Raw genomic sequence first — 25,909 nt, 5'->3', positions numbered from 1 at the left:
TTGTGTGTGTATATATAGATTATATATATATATGTAATCAAATACAAACAGGCAGGAGTTAGGAGGTTCTGCAGTTCCTCCCTGCAAACTGTACAAGATAATTTTCTAATTATGTCTCTTAATTAGATGCATAAACCACAAATCCATCTGTACCTGCTAGTCCTGAGATAAGCTTATACGTACAAGTAATGAATCATCACTTTCAAAACATGACAAGTTTGGAAGATTGAAATTAAAATCTATTTTTATACCTGTTTTTTCTGACTTACGATCTGAGGAATATATGTAGATGTTTCTGAATGTCAAGCTCCTACTATCAAATTTTTCAATTTTTTTTTTCTCAAGTAAATAATCTCTATAAAACACTGAAACTTGTAAACAGTCATCGGTATTGCGAGAACAAGAAAACACATTTGTGAATAAAGCAGCAATTTCAATTTACCATTTTGATGTTATAGTTGGCAATTAGTATTTTTATTGCAAGTTTAAGCACTGATTATTTAAATAATCTCAGTCCAAACAAAGAGAAGATTGTTTTTTCAAATACAAAAAATAAATGTTAAAATACTGAAATGTGTCACCTAGTAGGATTTCTTTTAAAAATCATTTTTTCAAAAGAAGGGTCTATAGGCTTTATCAAGGTTGTTTTAGATTTTTTTTTACTTTCATGTTACGATTTTGTTAGCCCTTTGTCATCTTTGTACAGCTAAGTCTTGTCACATGAACAGCAGGCATTTGTGTATGTCCATCAGACAACACTGCTGGCTAAAACAGACAGGAATGTAAAAAATTATCATTATGGTGCTATGTATTTAAATCCTGAAAAGCTGATGTTTCATTTAAAATCATTATGATGCATGAGTCTTTGAAGGAGGGCATTTTGGATTTGCTACTGCATTTTTCTTTTGCTGATGAAGACATGGAGTTGCTGTAGTGGAATTTCCTGTGGTCATTAGGAGACTGTCAGGGAAGCCAGGATTCCAAATCTGGGAGATGTAGAATCTGACGGCACTTGGGAAGTGATCTCAAAATCCTTGATGCCCTAAGCCATAAAACAGTTGGAGTGCCTCCAACATTTTTTGTCTAGCTTGATTAAACCTAAGTACTGGAAATTGTTATGTTAGACAGTTTGACAGTCTCATGTCAGCAGTCTTCATGAAGGGGTTCTCTTAGCAAGTCCATTTATCTGACTTCGTGTGCTGCGACTGCAGTAATGCAAAGGATTTGATTAGCATGGGCTGTGACATTTTGGGAGATGACCCCAGAGTAGACACAGAATCTGTGGTTTTAAATATTCTCTTTTATCTTAGTGTGTTTATGTTTTCTTTCATTAAGCTTTCTAGTCGTTTGGATATAATTGTGTATTTGTGTTGATCTGATGCTAACAAGCTCAGTTTCCAAAAATAGTTAAAAGTTGTCTAATGATTTACATGTGCTAAATTAATCAAATAACATGAATAACTTTCCATTTAAGGTTTTCATTCCTGAGTTCTATCAGATCAGAATTTTTTTAATATCAGTGTTTCAGGAAAGATACCATGAATGATGTTTTTTTCATACATAGCACAAGTAATTTTCGATACATCATCTTCATGAAGATGCTGATGTATAATTTTCTTCAAGATACTAAAGAACGAGTGAATTCTGTAGCTATTTCTCAGTAGAAAATGGATTTCAAACCCACAGAATTTTCATACAAATGTATTTAATGGGTTCTTGTTTTACAGTTTCATTATTTACTAGTTCAGAGTGCTGTAGAAAGATTAGTTATGGTAGATTAAGGGAGGAGGTGTAAATGTGATTGTTTGCAATATCAATCTTTTAAAGGAATTATAAAAATTCTTGTAAAATAGCTTGAATGAGACATGGTAAACTAAATCTACATTCCTTTAGGGTTGTCTGAAAAGTGTGTGAGCCTTTATAGGCTCTAACTTAGGGGTGCTGGGACTCTCCTGTCTTAATCTACTCTAATTTTTCTTCCTTTCCCTGTTTCCATCCTCACCTGCTCCTGTGCTGGGTCTGCAGCTGATAAACATATTTTTAAATTAATATTGCTGACTAGGCATATGCTGCTTTTCAGCCCTAAAGCAAACCTGGCTCCATTGTTGGTTTGTCAAAGAAAGCGTTTTTCAGCTACCTTTTTTTTGTAGGACTAGCTATGTCTGCTTATAATTGTGATTACTTGAAAATATTTGCAGCTCTTTTTGAAATTTGGGCATATTGGTTAAAATTAACTGCCAGTCTCCAAATGTATATCCCTACTTTATGCCAAACAGTTTTCATACATTTTAAGGGTTGGTGGGTTTTTTGGTTGTGTTGTGTTTTTTGCCTTTTTTTTTAGTTTTTTTTGGGGAGGGGGGAGGGGGGGTGGGGTTGGGTTTTTTTTGGTTTTTTTAGCTAATTGGAAAACTTCAAAAAGAATTGGAATGATCACTTTCAAAGCCTTTTTCTGATTATTTTTAAAATCTGAACTACAGATAATGCAATCTTTGGACTGATTTTTAAAATTAGCATTCTGGGTGCTCTGCAGTGTACTTCAGCTAGTAGCTAACTGCAAGTGAGGATGAGATACTTTTTTCCTTAACTTTTTCTGGATGTGGCAGGTTGTGTCTGTCCAGTTTTTACTTAAATGAGGTTTGGATCTGCAAAACTACGGTTAAAGACTTGTAAAGCCAGTACTTTTTTCGACCATTTTTCTAAGAAAAGGAAACAGTGTTTGAAAGCTAAACCAGTTATTTTACGTTCCACTAGAATATTTAGTGTAACAGTGTAACATACAGAGAAATGCGGATCAAGGTACTGCCAACTAAAATGTGTCCCTGGATGCAGCACGATTTTTTTAAGGTTGTGTGATTGTTGTTCCTCCATTTGGGTGAATGTCCAGGAGGGTGAGAAGTACTAAAGTGGAAAGAAAAGTGGGAGGGAGAAAACAGGAATGAAGGGGGGAGGTTTTTGATAAAACCAGAAACCTGCTACTGCTGCATCAGTTTGGAGATACTTTTTATTGTAAGAAACTAATTCACAAACTATTAGTAGTGGAAGATGGGTTGGACTAAGCTGTTAAGCTAGATGACTACTGAAAGTGCAGTCAGAGCTCAAGTAACAAGATGGGATAGAGAAAGAAAGGAATTTTGAGTGGTCTATGAAAAAATGAGAAAATTGAGAGATGATAAAAAAAGAAACCACCCACAACCAAACCGGTTCAAAACACATAGAGTATCATCCTACTGTAGTTTTTTGATACAATGAAGTAAATGTTCTCTTCCATTTCAGTGGATTTGAAAGTATTTTGAAGAAGGAAGCAAAATCAATTAAAATATTATCCTTTGTACAAAGGATGGTGGAGTAGAAACAGGACCACCATTTACTGCTGTATTATGCCAGCAATGAAAGAGGAGAAGCTGCCTTGTGCCTGGTACTCCAGCAGCGTGCTCAGGTTTATCCCTCCTGGGATATCCCAGGTGTATCCTACCCTAACCTGGGTGGCGACACTGGCTGCCCCTCCATTTGCAGCTTTTATCAGCTTGTTCCGGGCCCCTTTCCTGGCTGTGCTTTGTGCTGCTGTTACACCTGGTGACAGCATGCCTGCAAGCTGATGGCTTGGCTTTCCTAGCACGTCGTGCAACACGTGCAGTATTTCTTACGGTTCCCTCCTGCTTGCTTTTCTTGGCAGTAAAGGGATTTGCCTGTTGGGGCAGAGAAATGTGTCTTGAAAAGGGTGTTTTAATAAGACTTCAGGAGAGCTGGGAGCAGACTAGCAATATTATAGGCTAATCATTATGCCTAAGATTGAAAGGTCACATGAGATCTTGTTTTATATCCTTAGTCATACACAGATGTATGTGGTTGGGAATTCTGTCAACTGCCCTTTAATTTGCACTTAAATAATACTTGAGAGTGTAATTTTCTCCAGCAACTAATGTTTTTCTGTGTGTATAAAAAAAGAGATTTTTTTTTTTTGTTTAAATTGTTCTTACTAAAGGAACATGCTAGTTAGTGTTCAGTTCTTTCAAATCTGAAAAAAATTACGTGCATCTGTAAAAAGGAAAGACTGATAGAGATCTAACAGAAGTGGTGTCTTGAGTTTTATGAGCTTGAACACAACTTTGCTGTTTTTGTTAATTTCACATTGATGGGCTTTAAAAGGTTATGCAAGAAAGTTATGTCATTTATCATAGAAATATATCCTTTTTATTTTTAAAACTAAATGGTCACTTCCTTGCCAAATTGCTTGCTCTGCTTTTCTTTATTTGATGGTTGTTCTACATTGGACAAATTCAACATTTAAGGGAGGAATTCAAAAAGGAGAGGGGAGCAGTATTCCTCCCAAAAGGCTCATCTAGAGGGGTTTGAGGCAAACAGATTTTTCCCTGCTCTTTTGCTTCTCAAGTCATATATCTTTCTGATCAGGCCTCTCAAACCACAGTTGGAGTAATAGAGAGAGACATGTAGCATAACCAAGAGAATGACAGTACCTGTCTGTTCAGCAAAACTATTAGATCCCTGTACTAGGAGTTCCTGTTTCTGTTCTTTAGCCCCCTCTTAAACTCTAGGGGTACATTAAATAAGATTTTAATAGTTGCTTTTAGTTGTGGGTAGAATGGGGGAAGGGAGGAAGGAGGAGAAAAATTAATTTTAATAGATTTGTTTCATATGAAGTTGAAAGTTGTAGTGGAAAGTTACTGGGATCTGAGATGAACTGGAGAACTGAGGGAGAAATAAATCACTTCCTTCAGGAGGATAATAAGTGGATGACAGCCCTCTTCTATCCTGTGGAGATCCTGCACCGATATCCCAGTAGTTTTTAACTATTGTGAATTGTATTTGTTATTAGAACACATGTCCCAAAAAGTATTTAAAAAGTTGACGAAAGCCAAGTATCTTATAAAACCATTCCTTACTGAATTCTGTACAAGATCACAAGGTCTCCAGAACACTAGAAATAAACTTTATTACCTCAGAAAGCAATCTCAAAAGAGAGTGACCTCTTGGTCATAGTTGTAATTTCAGTCAGTCTCAAGGCACGCATTTCCAGAATGTATTTCATTTTGCTTAAACAGATGACATATTGGACAGAAGATGTTACATGACACAGCTGAGTCTGGGAATACACCAAACTCATTAACACACTTCAAAATAATTAATGTGGTTGTGCTTGACTCCTTCTGTTTTTCTTTAAGTATGTGATTATGGAAGGGACAGGGAAGAGGGGGAATCAGAGATCCAGTCTGCCAAGAGTTATTCAGGAATAACTGAAGTGGTTTCGTACCACTAGCAAAAAAAAAAGAGACTATAATGTTCCAGGTAATGATTTCTGCCTAGAAGTTTTCTACTGCACTCTTGGTTTTGCCAGTTTGGATGAATGCTATTAGCTGGTATGGGGGAAAGAATGAAACCATTCTTTCTGCGCAGAAGTTTCTTAATATTTTCTCAAATATTCTTGACAATTATGATTAATACCTGAGCTGTTCCAGTGTCCATGAACTTTCTAAAAGAAGCCAAAAATATGAAGGCTCCATTTTTTTCCAAATGTTTCCCATTGAGCCTTAGCTCTGAAGACTTTTCTCCCTTTAGACTCTCTTCACTCAGTGTTGTGACATTTTGAAAGGTGGTGATAGGAAAATCCTTAAGCCATATTGGACAGTAATTCTACACTTCTTTTATAGATGAAATGATGACAGGAAGTTGCAAAGAAAAATACAAGTACTAGGACACAACATTCTCATCGTTCTGCCTCAGCTTTGCTCTGGAAGGCATAAACATTATAAGCTCCACTTCAACCAAACAAACAATTAAAACAATTAGTTCCACAGACCAGATGGTGTGATGGAGACACTATTTCTGTTTATTGCTAAATTGAATAGATGAAGATGTACAGCTGTTGCTAAATTTGAATAGATGAATCTTTACAGTTTTATGTCATAAATATCATTACAGATCTGGAGATAAGTATCTCAAGGTGAGCTAACAAATCCTATTTTGAAATAGCCCTGTGCTGGTAGGCAGTCACACTGTCCAGCACATATGCCAGGTACTATAAACCAGACTGCTTTATCTCAAGGCAGTTGTCTGCTTCTCCTATATTAATTCAACTTGAATTTGATGCTGATAGTTGTTCTTTTCTTTCTTCATTCTTGTCCTTACTACTCCCTTCTGTGAAAACCAGAAAGCAGAGCTGATGCAAGAGGTCTTTGGATCTGTTTTTCAGCACTGGCTGCTGTTGTGTGTTCCCCCAGATCAAACTGATTTGGGAACTCTAAGAGTGGTATAACCACAACAGCGTGGAACTTACCACAGCCTTACTATTTTGAATCATATGCAGTTTATCTGTGGGTTTTGCACCCTGTGCAAAGTGTTTTATACCTGCTGTTCACCAGTGGCAATACAACAAATGGTCTGGTCTTAAATCCACCCTTCATCAAGTGAACTTGTAAATCTAGCTTCTTCTACAGACTTCAGAGGAAATTCTGCTTACATCTTTTTGATAAATCATAAAAGTAACATAGTCAACAGGTGAAACAGCTTTTTCTTTGAAAACAAAAACATTCAAGAAAGTATCCTTGCTTGATAAAGATAATGCAATAACTATAAAATTATATTTCATGTAAGTAACATATATAGAAAATAAGTGTAAATGGCATAAAGAAGATAAAATACAGCCAGTACTTTCCTGAAGATTTTGTGCTGGAAGTGGAGGCTTAAGTTATAAACAGGTTTTAACATTGAAACCCATATCCTAAACTCAGGCACTCAGTAACTTTGAGTTCAATGTTTGTCCAGAAGTAACAGTAAGCTCATCATTTTGGAAGTCAGTAATGCTGCTGTGCTGTTGGATTCCTTACGTGTTTTGCCACTCTTCTTTAGGTGGTAGTGTTTGACTACAGCAAAGCATTCCAAAGGGCAGTTGCATTGGGGTGCTCTAAATTGCCTGGTACGCTGCTTGGCTCTGTGTTTGAAACAAAAAGGAAGTCTTACGTCAGATGGCTATGAAACCAGTTATCTTGTACTTGTGACCTTGACCTCTTTTGTGCTAATTTTGATATCAAAATGCTTTGTATTTCATTTGGGATTGTTTGACTCATTTCCTCTTATGTGGTTTTCTTCCCCACCCACTGCAAGAGCCCTATTATAAAGAAATTGAAGCTTTTTTTAGTAAAATGACTGTGAATAACTGAAGTGAATATTGTTTCTTTGTTGGCTAGTACTGTTTTCAGAGTAAAACGCACATTGGCATGACCTGATATAATGAACCAAAACATGCACATTAAGAATCTGCTGTGTGACTAGCTTTAGAATAAATACCAATATGCACAGTTCCAGCATGCTAATCAACTGCTGCCCTAGCATACTTCCTTAAAACTATCAGCATCGTCTTGCATCTTAGAAGTTCACCTTGAGTTAGGCAAAAACTAAGTTCTATTGGTCGCCCAGTGCCTGAAGTTCTTTTGTGCAGATGCCTCACAAATTTTTTTGCCTTCTCTCTTTGATGCCATTATAGCAATTCTCTAGGTGAAATGGGTACATTTTGTTCAAGAGGTAACCTCTTCCTTAATAATTTTTAAATTCGAAGTAATTGTGATATGAATAACTTTGGATGTTGAGATTGCTTAAACATGTAGGCGATACTTAAGGAACAAGTTGAAGTGAAGAATGAATTTGTTTGCCTGGAGACAAGGTAGTAATGGGTGGGAAAGAATGAATTACCAGAATATCACAAAGCAAAACTATTGGGAAATGTTGTATAGGCAGTAGCTTTCCAGTCTTCCACTATATAAAATAGAAAAATTTAACAGCTTAAACTGGTATACCAAAGAATTGGACTGAAAAACCTCTTAGATAAAAGATCTACTAGAGATAAGACAGTTAAACAAGTGCAGTTTTTCTAAATGCTTACTTTTGGAAAGATTAGCAAGAAGTGATAATTTTTTTTTTTCTTGTAGACTAAGAAGTGTAGCATACTTGTTTAAAATTGGTAATTTAGCTGAATTGTTAAATGTTGACTGCTTAAAAATGTTAATATCTTTATACATTCAGTATCTCTAGTGATGATACAGGCACTACCTGTAGAGCAACAAAGTTTAAAGACTAAATGATAACATGGTTGTAACTATGGTAAGAAAAGCTGATCTTTCAAGTAATGTTTATATATTTCAGGACTAAATAGTTTAAATTACTCTTATAATTAGTAGTCTGAACGAATATACCAGCAGGACATGTTTTGATGCTGAGGTTAAAGGGCAATAGTATGTATGATGTAGTAGAAATCACTGACAAAGTATATGGAATTGAGAGTGTGTTGAAAGGGCAAACCAGCCTTCAGTAGCTGCCAGGCAGGTGCAAAGGTGTGTTTTCTTTCATAGCTTAAGACCTAATTTATTCAGAATTGAGAAACTCCTTGGGAGCTGATAGGACAAAAAGGCATGGGTTTTGTGTTTGCTCTATAAAAATATGACTAAACCCCAAATATATACTAATTTTAATGTGTAATCAGAACACGTGCATTTCTAAGGTATCTATAAGAAAAGAGACAATTGTAAATGCAAAACTCATTTTGATAGTTGTCTTTTTGTTATAAGGCCTGTAATTTTGTTTAATTTGGATTGTAATGGACATTTGCTTTATTTGCTAATCACGCTAACATTTCCATCTAAAAAAGTCTTAAAACAGAGGCAAGTTAATGTCTTAATTTAGGACATGAGAAATGCAACTTATCATACTCCAACATTTAAATTTAAAAAATGCAAACAGGAATTCTGTGCTCAAGATAGCATTGTCTTAAACATGCTTACATTGAATCCTTCTGGATTAAAAAAAAAAGTAGAAATAAAGCTATGTATCATTGAAGGGCAGTCTGATTCCCAGTGCTGATGAAAATTCATCTTTTAAAGGAAGAGAAGATGCAAATTAAAAAGAACAAACCAACAAAACCCAGAAAAATGAAACAAACAAAACTCCAGCAAAATTATTTGCTGACCAGAATAGTATTAAAGTTTATTAATTCAAAATGCATACATTTGTAATAGTTCTGTCTAGCTCAGTCATTTTCGCCTTCAATGACACAAATCTGTATGTATATTTTGTTTGATTAGGGTAGTAGATTATTGAAAATATGGAAGCTATTGCACCAAATGGCTTTTTTAAAACCAATTTAAGACAGAGTGAATTTTGCTTTCTTTTCAGTTTTTAATCATTTTCCAGAGCAATAAAAATATATGCGGTGAAGATATAAAATGCCCTCATTATGATAGTTCTGCAGTTACAATTCAGTCATGGTAATCAGCTTATTACGTGGAAGAAGTTAAATCACTTAAATAAATTAAAGCAGTTCTCTTTGTCCTCTCTGTTTTCTCTGTGGAATCTTGCCGTGCAAAGCCTGCCAAATGCATGAGTTTTTCAATGCAATGGGAAGGCACTAAGTGCACTGATTATTACAGTTCCAGAAGTTCAAGGACCATGGTGAACTGTACCGAAAAACAGAATGGATCCAGTCTTTAATTCAGAATCATGCATGTAGTAGATAGTGCCTTCTTTAATGAAATGAAATGAAGATGTACAAAAACAATTGCTGGGCAAGAACACAATAACAATGAGACAAATGTTATTGATAGAAGTGTTTGTGTCTCTGTGTCTTGTAATATTTTGAAAGTGATCCAGCATTGTTCTGAAAAATTCTTTCATTAGAAGGTATTTTAGTACTGCTTTACCCATTGCAAGAAATGAGACTGAAGACTGCTTTTAGTTTAAAAAGTACCAAAAGTGAATGAATCTGGAAATACCAGTTCTCTAATATTTGCAAAAGTCAGAATAGGTAGTAAGTCAAAGCCAGCTTAGTGCGTCCCAATAACTGGTGGTCCTTTGTCTTGTCCATATATATATACCCTCAGTAAAGAAAGACTGAATGGTCTGTCAGTAGGGCTTGTGTTTTCTCCTGATACAAAAAAAATATTTTACTTCCTCAGGTCAGCATACAAGCTGTGATTTTAAGGGAAGCCAATGCATTTATTGCCAAAGGAGATTTTCAGTGGGAAATCTGATAAAAACTGAAAAGAATTACTCTCAGGTGTTTAGAGGCAAGAAGGTGTTTGTGGAGTCAAATAAGGGTAGAGTTTCAGCATAGTTCATTGGAAGTGTTTTACTTTTATTATGTAGGTCAACACCAAGGATAATCAAGGAGAATTCTTTGGAAAATTTGCTTCTTGGACACTATTAAGAGTAAGATTTCAGCAGATCAGTTTTCTGCAGCAAAATTTCGAAGTATAAGCTGTAGAGATTTGTAATCTTTGACCTAGAGAATATGAATTCACGGAAAGTGAGATAAAAGGATTTGTCAAAAAGGCCATTAAACTGGTGACAAATCCCTGTGAGGCAAGTACAGAAATAAAGATGGAAAATAATGCTTAAGGAATAGATAAAGTAGAAAAGAATGGACTATTGTGTAATTAACAAGAGGAAATATTATTTTTCTGGTTTTAGATGGCATGATTGCACCATTTACCAAAAAAAAAACCAAACTACTTCCATGTGAAAGCACAATGTTGATGCATTTAAATTAGTTTGTACCTGTGATGAAGTAGTGGAGAGTGAGCACTGTTTTTTCTGATAGATGTTTCTACTGAAAGAGTTTCCATCATGCCGAGGACTTCACTTTCCGTAAGTTACAAGGAGGCTTGGGTGGTTAAAAAAACCCTATTTAATATGATGACTGTTGTGGTTTTTAAGTGCTTGAAGACAGAAAATTTGGAGAATCTACTATGTAAAGTATCAATTGATTGGAAATCATTGTACTGGAGATAAACTTTGTAACAGTGTGTGCTAGATGTAGCTTCTAACCATAGAACTGATTTTATGGCCTAATTCAACTCATTTAGTTCCTCTTACAGTTTTAGTTATAAATTGAGGAATATATTTGGATTCTGAACTTTCTAAACTGATTCAAGGACCATTGATTCAAATAATCACTGGGACTGGTGTATAGAGAGTTTTAGAATCACAGAATCATGGAATAGGCTGAGCTGGAAGTGACCCACAAGGATCATCAAGTCCAACTCCTGGCCCTGCACAGCACCATCCCCAAGAGTTACAACATGTGCCTTAGAGCATTGTCCAAATGTTTCTTGAACTCTGCCAGGCTTGGTGCTGAGACCACTTCCCTGGGGGGCCAGTCTGGTGTCCAGCCTCCCTCTGAGTACAGTGTGATAATAATTCTTTTCAATAGTCTCATTTACTTACTCAGTTACCCAGTTTTTTCACTGTATTGCTTTCTGACTGAATATTGTAAATGATAGCACTGTGGTTTTGTGATAAGACTTATTTGTTTTGACAAATGTGGAGATGTTTTTGTAAGCAATATGACCTTCTATGCCAGGACTAGATTTTTAAATGGCATAAATATTATTGTTTGTAGCTGTTATGTACATTGCCGGGCTATACCTGCCCATTTTTCCAGATACAGATCTGTGAAAACATTGAAGTTGCCTAGAAATAGAAACATGCAGTAAATGATTCTACCACAGAACACTTCTTTCTTTCTGTTTTCCCCTGTGTGAAATGCACACAAGCTGAGGTCATTAATAATGTTGCAGGTTGAGACTCTTACAAGGTCAAAAATGCCAAAATATAGTGCAATCTTTAACTATTTCAGGAGCTCCCAAGCTCCACCATGCCCTTTTCTCCGGTCTGCAGTTGGCCTTCTTCCCTCTGGCTCTCCATTAAGGGTGCAGGCTGAGGGCTGAGTGAATAGCCAGAAGCCCAGCATACTCCTGGGGTCATGTTTTTCTCTCCGCTGGAAAATATGGTAGCAGGAAGTAGGTGGTGGCAACTGCTGGTGGAAGGGTTAATTTATCCTTCAGTACTCTCCTCCCTCTGTCTCAGGTCAGAGTATCTCAAGTAAAACGGGGTTAGATGAAAGTGAAGTTCTTCTGTTCCTTTGGCAGCAGCGGGCTATCCCTTCCTGCAGATCTGCAAGAAAGTTGCCTCCAGTGCAAGAGTGGTATCATTAGAACTTGCAGCTCATGGTCCTCAGTTAAGCAGTTGAAGACTGTTAACAGAGTAAAGGATGTACATGTTATCCTGGCTGTCCCTTTGTTTCTACAGTCCATGGGTTTGTTGGGCAAGGTTTTTAGTATGGTAAGTCCAGTTGCTCTTCTGTGAGGCAGCGGAAGATTCTTTGTTGCCTTGTTTCTGTCCATCAACCAGTTTGGTGTGTGTGACCAGCACAGACCATGAAACTTTGTCCAGCTGACTGAAAATATTTCGTTTGGTCTGATTTTTTTGATTGGTTGTGTGCCAAACAGGCTATATAGTTGTGGAAAAACTGTGGTTTTGTGGATTCCTCCTTCTTTATAAAGAACTGAGTCTTCAGGGGAGCTTGATACACTTCTGTTTGAATATGTCATGCAGTCAGGCATGGAACATTTAATGCATTTAGAGTGTTTTCATTTTCACTAAAAATTGAGCTGATTTCAAACCAGTTGTTACTGAAGATGTTTATTTTTCCTCTTCGGTGAATAGATCAATCACTAACAGAGAATGATAGGGGGTTTGTTTGTTTTTCCCTCATGTATAGAGAGCTTTCCAGGAACACGTGAAGAACTGCATTGGATGTCTTTCAAGAAAATATATATATTGAAAACAGATTTCTTTACATGTGACTGTTTTCTTTTGGGGTAGCTAAGTTGAAATGCTTTGCCCTTGTGTCATATTTCTAATGTACTTACCATCGTACCCTGTATGGTTGCTGGGTCAGGCTCAGCTACTGGAAGAATGTTTATTTCCTGCCAAGTAATTTTTCAACAGAAACTACTGGGTATCAGTCAAGGTTTCATTGTATAGGGCAGCTATTCTTATGAAAAACTTTTTTTCTTGTAAGAAGGGAAAACGATGGGTGTCCCAAGATGTTCTCTGAGCCATTCTGGCTGGATTCAGGACAAAAGAGACTGAACTTGTCTGTCTTTTCCCTTTGTCCTCCTGTCCCCTTCACCAAATAAGTGAAGATGTTCTTGAAGTTCTCAAATGAATGAAAATAGTTGAAAAACAGCAAAAGAGCACTTTGTGGGCGAAAAAACCCCATGATAAACAGACTGTTTCTGTTATTGAAAGAAGAGCTTCTGGCAATTAAAAGAGCAGTATTTCTATGATTTCAGGTTGTGGATATCTAAATAAGATGAGATATGATTTTCTTTCCTTTTTCCAGATATTTTAGTAACATGAAAGAATTATGCTTGGTGCGACTGCACCAAAACCAAATGCGCTTGCACCGAAACAGTTACTTGAGTACATGGCATTTTGTTTTCTGCTGTGTTTTTTTCTTTGATATTTCTGTTTGTGTAACTGAATACCATCCAGTCTCTGGCCTAGGTAGGAAGCTGGAAGTGTTTGCATGCTTCCAATTAGTGACAAGGTCTTAAGAACTTTTCCTCTGAAATTCTTTTTTTTTATTTCAAGTATTTGTTGTTTCAGAAATGACAATCTAATTCCTAAGTTCTTTATTTTTTTGCCATGTATAAATGTTTATTTTGAATATTTATTTCTAGTGTGCTTACTTATGCTTTATATTAAAGCTTGAGTGAGGCTTTTTTTTTCTGTTTTTACAGATACTTTGATTTTTTAAATTCCTTGCATATATATATATATATACATTATTGCACAATTTACTGTCAGGAAAATGCAAATATCTGCTATATGATACGTAAATGCCAGGTCTACCAGCAATAGAAAAAGTGCAGGATATTTCTGATAGATTATTCTTTGTGAGCAGGGTGTTCCAGCTGTAATATAAGACATATCAAATGGGTCATAGTTATGAAAGTTTATGACCCTACACAAACTAACAATTATATACTGCATAGAAAAATCATTAAAATAAAGGATTTAGCTTGACTATACCCTTCCTTTCTTGGATTTTCTGAGGAAGAACTGCATCTCTCAAAGAATATATCTGTTATATATTGCAAAACACAAATGTTTGATGTAACTTTCTCTCTATAATAATTTATTGTAATGCCTGTTAGGGTTGGGGAGGAAAACTTGCCCCAAAACAGAGGTTTCTGGTGCAAGAACAGTCATATCATTATTAAAGACTACAAGCAAGTTCCTCCTTTTCTGCAAAGTTGACTCAACCTTTGTTTAAAAAAAATTATTTGCTTATGTTTTTAAAGGGAATAACAAATTTAAATGCGCCTAAACTTCCCAAATTTTTAGGGAATTCTCTAGTTGTAATCTGTCTTGGAGGGAGTACTACATTATTCTCAGGTTCAAGTCAAGTGCTGACAGTGAAATCAACCCCGTGTGCAGACACCACAGAGAAAGCTGTCCTGGAAAACCTCTCAGCAGTCTAGCAGACTGCCTACTAGCAGTCCTCTCAGCCTAGAAATGTTATGCTTTTAAGTATTTGGTGAGGACTTGTTGTTGCCAAGGAGTTTCTTTAGCTGTTTAGTGGGGAGAAGGAAAAAGAGATAGCAGGAGGAGCAGAGGAGAATCCCTGTTCCTTGCATACTCAGTCTATTGGTGCTTACAGCCTTGAGAGCTGGAGCAGCTTAACTGAAGAAACCATCAAAATCAGCTACTAGAACATTGCTGTGTGGTGGATACTGCTGAATTCAGTACCAGAAGACCTCCTGTTTTTACAGATCAGAGAGATTTCTCCATTGAGTCTATGGTGGGAGGGAAAAATAAGCAAAGTATTAGTTGGGATTAGTCTGCTGTTTAAAAAGGGATTACTCTAATTGGAGAGAATATGCATAGAAAATTTTTGTTTTCATTTCAGTTAAAGGAAATCAGCATTTTTCCTTCTGTGTGTAAAGCTGCTAGGAATTGGGACCATTTTCCTTTTGTGGACCCAGGAATAACCTGGGTCAGTGAACATTGTTTTCTATCAGTGTAGTGACTACATACTATCAGGAAGTTTTTACCAGAGCATTGAGCAAAGTAGGTAGAACACTACTTTCAGTAGTGTTTTTCAAACAGGTTTGAAAACTTGCATCCTGAAGTCTTCTACTTGAATGTTTCAGTTAATTTTGTTTCTAGTTGCATTACCTTGTTAGTATTTCTTTGTGAGGCATCCTGAAATCCTTGCAGTTTCTGTGTTCCTGACACCCTGTAGCCTTCCATTTGCAATACGAGGTAGACAATCAGTGCTATACAACATGGTAAAGTTAGTTTTCATGAATTTTAAACCAGTTGTTAGTTCCTAGGGAGTGTGTGATGCACAATACTCTAGTTGGTTTAAATAAACACACCAATTGAGGTCAATCCTAAGAAGCAACAGTTTGATTGGAAAAATGACTGGAGAGGGTAAATTTGCCAAATGAGCAAAACCACAAGTCTTCAAGGCTACAAGATTTTAATGAAACTAAGACTTGTATTTTAATGAGGCGTAAAAAAGAGGCAATATTCTTGTGCTTGTAAGCATTTAACTTCTGCAGAGTTGTCACAGAACATTTTTATGCTCCTGAGAATGTGAATAATGTAACATCTCTAGTAAGTAGTAGTCTTCAGCTTGGCATCTTTGCACAGTGTAAGAAATGTTCTGTTTAAGCTTCCATGAATTACAAATCACAATTTCTAATAATGATCACTGTAATAAATTTTCATCTAGTATTTAATGTCATAATTCCACTTTGAAGATTAGATAAATGAGTGGGAGGTTTCTTCTTGATGTTGAAATTCATCCTTGCTTAATGGTTTTTGCTGTGTTTTGATGCCTTAGTTCTTAACTGTTCAGAGATCGTTTCATTATTTAACAGAAATATCTAATCTATGAACTTTTAAAAGCATAGCTTGTTATTTCATGTAAGTCATTTTAGTTTCCAAGCAATGAAACTCTGTCTGAACTGTCAATATGCTGTTTGAATAATGATTGAGTGTAATATGACCTAATGAACTGGTTTTGTATCTATTTCTCTAGTGATAAAATTTACATTCAATAAAGTAATCTCTATTTCGTCATTATCTCTGTCATGAAGTTTGGACTAGACCAGAAATTACTGACTCCTACTAAGCAAAACTTTACTGCATTGTTATATGAAAACTTTTAAGAGTTTCATAATTTCTGGCATTGCTTCACTGGTAGTTTAAGTTTGACTGTTGGATTTTAGAAGTCTGCATATGTCTCAGATTGTCCTGGTGGTCTTGTTTGCAGGAGCTTTTGTGTTGACAAGGAGCTGTTGAAATAACTGTGTAGTTAGAAATGTAAATATGGGGTTTAATGCTTTTTAAAAGAAAAATTATCAAAGGAGTGTTATTCAAGATCCAATTACATATCCACAAGGTACTAAAGTAGTTATTGTACTAGAAAAGCTTAGAATACCTAATACCTCATGCAGAGGAAAAAAAATTTCAAAACTTCTAATTATTCTCCATATTTAATTATCTCTATTTGTCACCTGTTATCTGACATGTATACAGTTTCTGAATTTTGGACACTGTTCTTCGGGGAGGATGGTGGTTTTGTTAGTATTTTTCTGTGTTTATTATTGTGTACACTGTTGTGGAACAAGGCTGCTACAGTTACTGTTATAATACACCCCAAATTAACTTAGATTGTAGTTCTTTCTTCTGCAGCATTTTTCAGACTTTATTGTTGGAAAATGTAACTTGGCAGAAGACAACATGAAAAATAATCAAGCAAATTAACATTTTGAAGTGTCAAGAATTTTGTAGGTTTTCTGTTAAACAAGTATCTTGATATCATTGCCTCCAAAAAGAAATATTTAAAGCATTTAGAATTAATTTTCTTTAATTTAGTCTTAAATTGTTTGAAAGTTTGAATTAATTTATCAGAATCTCTGAAAGTTTTCCTAAAGTCTATACCGATTACAGGGTCCACAAGAACTGAATGTTCCATAAGCTTGAAAAAATGCCCACTTTTTGTTTCATAAATACAGTAGAAACTGTCTGTGCGACCGACTTCTGTGGTAGGAAATCAAAGGAGATTTTTGATGATAAATTTTCTATTCATTCATAATTTTTGAAGTAAGCTTATGAACAAAAAATAACTATGTCATTCCACAAGCAGAGTTACACATGTGGTTGCTGTTATTTTTACAAAGCTTTCCTCCAGTTCGTTTTTGAGTAAATAACGTCAGTGAGCTCAGCTCAGTTTGAGCTGTACGCCTGCTAAGTTCTTGGGAGCTGTAGTACAGATGAGATAGCACATTTGCTTTCCCAACAGATGTATTTCTACCTCTTGTCCCCTTTGTCTCCAGACACCTTTCTTCCAAGCAGCTGAACAATCCCAGCTGTGTCATGGTGCCATGAGGCACTGCTGTGCCTGACACAAAGCCGTGACCCACCAAAGGCAGTCCCACAGCAGGTGTCCCTATTGTGGTACTTGAACAGGTATATAGGTTGTGTAAGTAGCTAAGGGAACAACAAGAATACAAGAGCAGGAGAGTGGTGACAGGAACTTGCTGCTTATAAATCACCCAGAGGTAATGTACAGGAATGGAAGAAGCACAAGGAAAATGGAAATTGTTACCTAGGCAGAACATGGACACGTCAGGGTGATTAGTGGGATTTTCAGAAAGAGTCTTCAGGCCTGGGGAGAAATTGAAGAAAAAGAACTCTAGAATTACAAGAATTTCATGGAAAGTGTGTCTGGAGTTTGTGTTAGAAAAGACTGAAAGGCACTTTTCCATTCATCCAGTCAAGCTAAATGTATGTCGAATATGTTAAAAACATGTGAGAAGGAGGACAGTTTAGAGGTGCTAGAGAAGGGTGAAAGCAGGACACAATAATGCCACAGTCACCATGTCAGCTGGGATTAGGTGATGGATAAACATAGTGGTTTGTGGCTGGTGTGAGCATTCATATAGAGAGGACTTCATGTGTGGACCATCACCGCTGGAGTCCCGGAGATATTAACTAGGGATTGATTCCGGCAGCCTGACAGGATTTCTAGACTGAGAAGCAGAAGTCTAGAAAAAATTTACCTAATCTTCCTGCCTATAAAATAATTCAAAAAGAGGAATATCAAGGGTATCAGGATAAATCAAAGGGTATGAGGAAATACAAAAAGGGTGGAGATAGCAGTACTGGTAAATGCATAGTGAATGGTCAGGTACTAGCATGTTTAAATAGGGTGTGGTTGGTGGAAAACAGCTGGATGCCTGGTTAGCAGTAGGGCAAGACAGGAAAACAAAATAAACAAGCTACGATGATTAACACTGTCTGTGGAGCAAGCTGTTGCACAGATGAAGGAAATCTGGTGGAACAATTGTGACTGGAGCACTAAAACTGGAAAATGCTCTTGTTGGAAAAGATAGGTAAAGGAAAAAGTGGTGTAGTCACACTATGTGTTATTGATAAGAAAACTTGGGAAGAAGTGAGATGAAATTGCATGGATAAAATGTAGATGTTTTGTTTGGGCCAGGAATGTTAAATTTGGATATGATTAGTTGTATCTTCAGTGTTTTTGAGGTGGGAGATTCAGATTGAATTAAGTAGTTTCTGCACAAGCAAAGTGTTATGCTGTTTCCAATATGGTTTTTACAAGTAATAAATATCCTGCTCTTTTCACAAGATAGGAATTCAGGGCTTTTTTGTTTGCAGGGGATTTTTCCCTTAAATAAGCTTGGATCAGGACATCCAGGTGAAATGGATGGAAAAAAGTGTTTGTATATAGTTAGTATTACATAGTAAGGAGCATTTTTTAAAGCAAGTAAACTATTTAATCTAGAATAAAGAGGTTAAGGATAGAAAGAACCATGTGAAGGTTTGCCATTTATTTACCTTAGATGCAAAAAGCTATCTGAAGATTATTCTTTAACAAAAGGAGCAAATCTTTGGGGGAGTGATTTCAGACCAGCTGGATGAATAACAATTTTTAAAACTGTACTGTAAGTAGGTTGAGGAAGCAGCATAATGTTGTGGAAAAATGACAACCCAGAAACCGTAAGGGTGTAATAGTATTTCCAGAGATTAAGCACAGAGATAAGGTCTGGCTGAAAAGAAAAAAAGTTCTAACTCAGTCAGCCATTGAAGATAAGGATGGCAAAACATGTGGAGTGGAGTCAGGCTCAAAGATCAAAGCTGATATTTTATCATGAGGACCTTAGTGGTGTTACACATATGTTGAGTATAGAAGCTAAACAAGACTATGCAGTCAGAATGAAGATAGGAAAATTTACTTTTGTAAAGGACCTTTCCCAAGGTGGGAAAAATACTTTACAAGCTTCATGTACTCAAGTTGTGGATAATTGTCAGATGAGAGTGATTAAAGAAGTGATTAGACTGAGGTTGATAAGTAAAGTAATAAAAGCTCTGCTGTGATCATTTCAAATTAGCATGGTATGCTTATCCCAAATGGCTGCATATTGTGCTGCTTAATCTTAGAGCAGAGATTGGGAGTGTGAGGTGGGGAGATTGCATTGTGGTTTCTGGAGCAATCTTTTCATTGCATTCATGTGGCAATAGCATAGTCTTTGCTCATGATATAAAATACCATCAAAACTATCTGGTTTTGTTTTTTCAGACAGGGTTAATGTGTGTCTGTATTGTGTTTTTGGATTTCTGTGACAGTTTAAGCCTTGGGAAATGGGTGTGTTATGTGGTGGGAGAGTAGCCTGTTAACGTTTTTAAATGTTGCCTGTGGAAGAACTCGTATCATTTAGAATTGTGAATTTTAATTAGTTTCTTCTCTATTTCTATTTAATAACTTGCAAGGCAGGAATCTGAATCTCAAGTTAAACTAAGTCACAAAATCTTACATCTGACTGTGTTGCAAGTGTTCTGTATTTATATACTTTTTTTATTACAGCGTATATATGTTGAAGGTTATTCATGAGAAAACTGCTCACTTGAAAGTGCTCAGTTGTTGAATCTATTGATTTATTGTTCTGTGATCTGTTAGATATTAGCTGTGCAATAATGTTAGGATTCTCACTGTCTTGCCATTATACAACCCAAATTTTATTTCTTCAAGCATTATTCAGAAGCACAGAATTCAAAATTTGAGTAACTTACTTTCTATACTTCAATAGTAGGCAGAACTGTCAGAGCTTATTTTTTTGATGTATTAAAGAGTGCATTAACCACAGATTTTTAGGACTTCTATATTCATTGCCATTTACTCTACTTAAGGAATATATAATATTTGTAAGTTCTAACAACATTTTCAGTTTTCGTTAGAACTGAACAGAGTACAGTATGGGTTTCGGGAGGGGAGGGAATTCTGCTTGTTAACAATCATATTCTCCTCTAACATTTCACTTGCGTTAGGCTTTTTACTTGTGACGTGTAGAAAATACATGGTCACGTTTTAAAATAAAACACATTCTTCTGAAAAAATGTTTTTCTTTGTATTTCAGTTTTTCTCTTTCAACCATAGAAATTAGAAAAAAGGGATGTGAAAAGAACTGTTTTGATTCATTTAAAACATTTCTTGCCTTTCATTTCCTGTTCTCCTCAAAGAAATTATTTCGCAGGACATTTTTAGGATTTTCCTTCTTTTCTAAGGCTTAGAGCAATTATTGTTTTTAAATTTTTCAATTGTATTTTACTGCATTGTTTGGTCTCATAAAATGAGTACCCAAGGAATGGAACAATTTTTTGGTTTAATTTTATTGTTGTTTATTCTGTACAACAGAGTATAGAAAAATCTGCCTCTGCATTGCATTAGAACATTTTAGCAGAACCGAAACAGATAAATATAATGTATTATATAGTTTGTATCCAAATAAGTTCTAAAATTAAATAATATTACTTTAAAAGTTTTATTTTAATCTGACTCTTTTGGATTGCCTGAAACTGTGTAAAGGAATGCAATTTTATTAGTGTGTCATTTTCCTTACTACAAATACGTCTCAGCCATTTGCTTGGCATGGGTTTCTGGATAGTCTGTAGGAACAGGCCTCTGGAGATAATTTTATGAAGAAGAATGTGAATAAGATGAAATATGTGAAATGTTAGTATTTAAAATTAGGAGGTTAAGCATCAATTCAGAGCCTAAATTATTGCTGCATGTTGTGATTTCTTTTCTTATTAAAAGAATGAAGCCACTCTGGTAAATCCCATTAACATCAATAGCAGTTACAAGATGCTTAGTGGTTTGAACCACAGAACTGATTTTATGCAGCTGTCAGTTGCATTATTGAATCAACAGTTGGGTGTAGAAAGAGAGAGAAAGAAATAATCCTATCCATTTTTTCCTTTTGCTTGGGAATCTTTGCATTAATTTTCAGAAAGCTGAGAAAATTCTGACTTCTGTAGCCCCATGTGTAAATCTTTGAGTTATTAATGAGACTTTGATAGGTGAATCATGTGTACACAAGTAATTTAATATTCCCTTATTTACATGCTGGCCTTAAATTTGCCACTTAATGTTGACTGGCATTTGAAGAAAGTGTCTCCCTTATCTTAAAATTTCTAACCACCTTTCTGGCTACAGCCTACTTTATTATTGTATTTTTTTGCTATTGAATTTTGATTTAAATAACTTCGTAGTGGATTTTCAGACAGAAAATTAGTGGTGCAGTTTTTCTTTGGGGAAGTTACCATTCTCTTTCAAAGGGCTTCAGAAGAAAATATTTCAACAATCCAAAGCTCCACCAAAAGAAAAAAACTAGCCTGAATGGAGTTGTATGCCAAGTCACAATCATTTATTCCGCATTAGAACTGTTTCCAAACCCATGGTCCACTATAATATGTTTGTCTTTCTCTTTTTAATAAGAAATGTCATGCCTAAAACACATCAATTCTGTTTTAGGGCAAAACTAGCTTAAGGATTGAAATGGACTAGGCAGAGTCACTTCAATAGCTGATGCAGTTTGACTCTGCAAGTGTTTGCTTGGGACTTATTCCTGGTATTGATTATAATTGATTTAATTTCTCCATTATGTCGAAAATGCCTAAAATTCTGAATACTTTGAATTTATGGGGGCTTTAGGTTGATTCAGTAAATACTAAATCAGGATATATTTTGCATTTACAGGCACTTGCGGACCAGTTTGAAAATACAAACACATCAGTATCCGAACGCATGAAGATTTTCTACTGTTGTCAGGTGCCTCCACATTGGGCCATACAGGTGTGAAACAGTTTAATTTCAATCTTTACTTAAAAGTCTATGGTGGTTATTTTTGATGCTGCGTCACTCCAAAGTCAAGTGAGTGTGATGTGACTTGAAACACTGTAGAAATGAAGACATAACCTAACATACACCAGGTGTTTCTGGAGAGAAGTCAAGTTCTACAGTGCTTTGCTTTCAGATGTCTTGTTCTGACATGCACAGGAGTAATTGCTTGTTAGTGCAATTCTTCTTTACTTTCCTTTTTCCTCTAGTACAAAGATTAAAACTTGCAAGCTTCAAACATATCTTCTATTAAAACAAACTCTCTACTGTCTTTTAATACCTTTTATATCTTGCATCTTTCTTGTCTTTTGAAGTTCACTTTGAGAAGTTGGTCATGGGGAAATCAGCCAGGTTGGGAGTCAATAGTACACTGAAGAACTTGAGCTGAGAAAACTTTTCTTTTGAGATAGTCCCCTCTTTTACTAGTACTGACTGGATTTTTTTATACCCATAGCTACACTGTTATCTTGATTTTGTAGAACAGAAATCTACACACTAAAGTCTTATCTGATGATGCTGTATGTAACAAATTCAAGAAAATTATTAACACTGCATACCTCCAAAGGTATTCATGTTAGTTTCCTTTTAATGGTGTTTTATTACTTTTTGATTTCTAATCTCAATGCATGTTATTTTAATCAATCATAACTCCTCTGTCATTATTGCACTCTCATGTTTTTCTACATAACCTTTCAACATGCACTTGCAATATAACTGTCAAATATGGTTTTCATTTCCAGTTGTCAGTTGCATTTTCAATCCAAGCCAGTTTTCTAAGCCAAAGATAGAAATGCTAAAATAGGGATTTATAATGAAAGATGACTCAAATCTTCTAGTCATAGTAATGAAGACACATGGCATATACAAATTTTACCAAATATAACTGAGCAAATTTAATTAAACATTAATGAGATTTAGTTTTAGACAATGGCAAGTGCTTTTTTCCTAAGTGATTAATATCAAGCTAACAAAGAGGTTTTCAGAGTTTGTTACACATTTATATCAAGAGTTGTAGCCAGATGTTATTTTTTTTTTACTACTAGTCTATTCCCCTCCAGTAACTCCTTGGATTTGCAACAGATACTGAGCCCAAACCAATAAAGATAGGTTCATGACATATGTGGAGAGTTTCAGGGAGTCTGTTCAAGATCAAGTCCACTGCAGAGGTTAACTGTGTGGGGTGTCACAGCATTAATATTGCTGTCCATACACAGAATACTCCCATTTATTTTTGCAAACCTGTTTGTCTGTCTGTCACACATAGTATATAAGTTACCCTTTCTACAAAGGTTAAAACCTATTTGCAGTTTTAATCTTCTCTTAAAAAATGAAGACCAAAGATGACTTTTCAAAGTCATGAAAACATGCCATGTTTGTTTTTGCATTGAAGACATGACTCATTTATTTTCATTAGTACACTGAAATAATAGCTGAATTTGAAATAACAAAGAGACTGAGTGAACTGTGAGGAAAACTCAGCTAGGGAGTTGAACCTGAACTCAAATCTAATTCTGTTTTGGGTAAAAACCAACACCCTTTGGCAGTGGCTGTTTGGAACAGTGATTTCTCACAGCTACTGAGCAGGATTGTTCAGAATTGAACAGAACTCTCAATCAGAGCCTTTCTCTCCATCCTTGTTTCTCCACAGGTGCAGATTACTGTGACAAAGCATTGCTAGAAGGGGCTTTAATTCCCTTCTTTGGCCTGTGTTTCCCACTCGGCATTCCCAACATCCTGCTGCAGCTGTTCTGCAGCCACATGGGCCTCCTTTAAGGGCTGGAAGGCAAACTCTGTCAATTCATTCTTGCCATGTCCATTTCAATTTTTGTATTATATTGTTAAATTGTTCAAAGCACAACAGTTTTTATTCAGTTGGGGTGGGGGGTGTTGAGATATATACACTGTTTGAGGTTCCAACCTGAAATTTCAGGAGAATCATTTTGTATTATCTGTCTGTTTCTTGTTGATGTCAGAAATGCCTCTAACACCTTTTAAATTATAGATATTATTTGCTACTTTCAGTTAACCTGGAATTTCTTACCTTTCCAGCGCCAGCTTGCAAACTTACTCTTTGAGCTGGGATGCACCAGCTCTGCCTTACAAATATTTGAGGAGCTGGAAATGTGGGAAGATGCAGTAATCTGCTATGAAAGAGCAGGACAACATGGAAAGGTAAGAAAAATGTTTCTTATAGCTGTGATCCCATCTTGAAATAGCATTTAGAGGGGGAAGGACTGTCTGGCTGTGGCTGGCAAATCACTAATGACACTTCTACAAGGGTGTCATCACAGAAAAATCTGCTTAGGAAAAATGGACACATGGCATAAGAGTCTGTCATAACCTGTGAATGCTAAAATAATTGACTTGGAGTAATAGCCACTTGAAATAGAAGTTGATAAATAGGAAGCAACTTGAGATGCAAGAAGACTGTGATAGCGATCCTTGAAAATATTCAAGGATAATTAAATTAACTATTATGGATAGACAGCAATCTGGGCATTTCAAGAAAGCTGTAGCAGTCATTCATGATAGAGTCTTGAAACTTTGTCTAGAGTGGATATTAGTTTTCTTTCACACTTGATTTCAAACTACTAGCTGTAGTTTTACAAAACACTTTAAATAGAGTAACATCAGTGTTTGATATATTTAATTACTTCATGTTAACATATTCAAATTACAGAATCAAACACTTGAGACAAGAAGTGGTGTAAGATTAAAAGGCTTTACTTATTAAGTCTGTGTTGATGTTTTCCTGAATTTCTCCATCATTTCTTTAGCACTGCTACCATTGTGTGTGATCAGCACCAAAGACAATTGAAAGCCACCACCTAACTGTGTATCAGTGACATAACTGTTTAAAATTGCTGGTAACAGGCTATATGAGCCTTCCTATTGTTGATTATTTTGCTTTTACTATTAGAGCAACAAGAGGAAGATTTTAGAAAATTATACTTGGAAACAATGCCTACTTGTATGTAACTTTAGCTATGTTCTCTTTCTGGTGCAGACTCTCACACAAGCTGTAGCAGGAATTTATGTTATCAAGCAGTGTTTTCAGAATTTATACTGATATTCAGAAATATTCAATTTCAGACAAAACTAGGGATTTTTCTTTTCTTCCTTTCTCTGTGTTTGGTATATGGTAGCATTAAATGTGTGAGTGTAGATGTGTCTTTATGACACCACAAGCACAAAGACTGTGCTCTAACATAATTTAAGCTTAATGAATAGATCTATATAATTTCAATTGATAGAAAAAAAGCAGAAGTCCTTATACTTACATGTTTTCTTCTAATTGTCATGCACCAAAGCCTAGATTTTGTTCATTATAAACTGACAGATATGTCTTGCTGGCAAATTCTGTGCCACATTATGCATGCCTTGGGGATAGCATGCTAATATCACAATCTTCTCAGTACAGTGGAGAAATAGAGGTCAGTATTTTCCATTTCCTGGAAATGCATTCTGTCCTAGTTACATTCACAAACTGCCCTTAGGGAGTTATGAAAATGGCTCTCGGAGAATAGGACAGGATATCTGACACAGGAAACTGCTTAGAAATGCTTTCAGAATGAGGGATTGTGCTGTACTTTGAAAAATAGAAAATGCTGTGTAAGTATGAAATAACAATATTAGAAAAATCTAGCTTTGGACCAAAAAAAAGAGAAAATTAGAAACATGTAGCTGTGCACCGAGGGGAATGAATGTCTGTGCTCTTTATTGCAAAGTATTCAAAGTGGGAACTGCCTATATTTACCAAAAGTTTTTAAACCTGGCAGAAATTTTTGTAGAAATGCATGAAAATCTACTGAAGTAGTATGTTGGCCATTAGATATTCAA

The 25,909-nt window shown here is 35.8% G+C and overlaps 1 protein-coding gene across 1 annotated transcript in view; it reads left to right on the top strand.

Annotated features, from left to right (window-relative positions):
- TTC27 (tetratricopeptide repeat domain 27) overlaps positions 1 to 25,909 on the top strand; it is a 113,417-nt gene that overhangs the window by 58,579 nt on the left and 28,929 nt on the right. The window contains exons 11-12 of the mRNA XM_063390683.1: positions 21,929 to 22,024; positions 24,119 to 24,241. Of these exons, the coding sequence (XP_063246753.1) occupies positions 21,929 to 22,024; positions 24,119 to 24,241 (219 nt within the window). The remainder of the gene's footprint in view (positions 1 to 21,928; positions 22,025 to 24,118; positions 24,242 to 25,909) is intronic.

This window comes from Prinia subflava, chromosome 2 (assembly GCF_021018805.1).
Source record: "Prinia subflava isolate CZ2003 ecotype Zambia chromosome 2, Cam_Psub_1.2, whole genome shotgun sequence".
In the NCBI taxonomy this organism is placed as follows: domain Eukaryota; kingdom Metazoa; phylum Chordata; class Aves; order Passeriformes; family Cisticolidae; genus Prinia; species Prinia subflava.
This window is presented reverse-complemented; position numbering and strand designations above follow the sequence as displayed.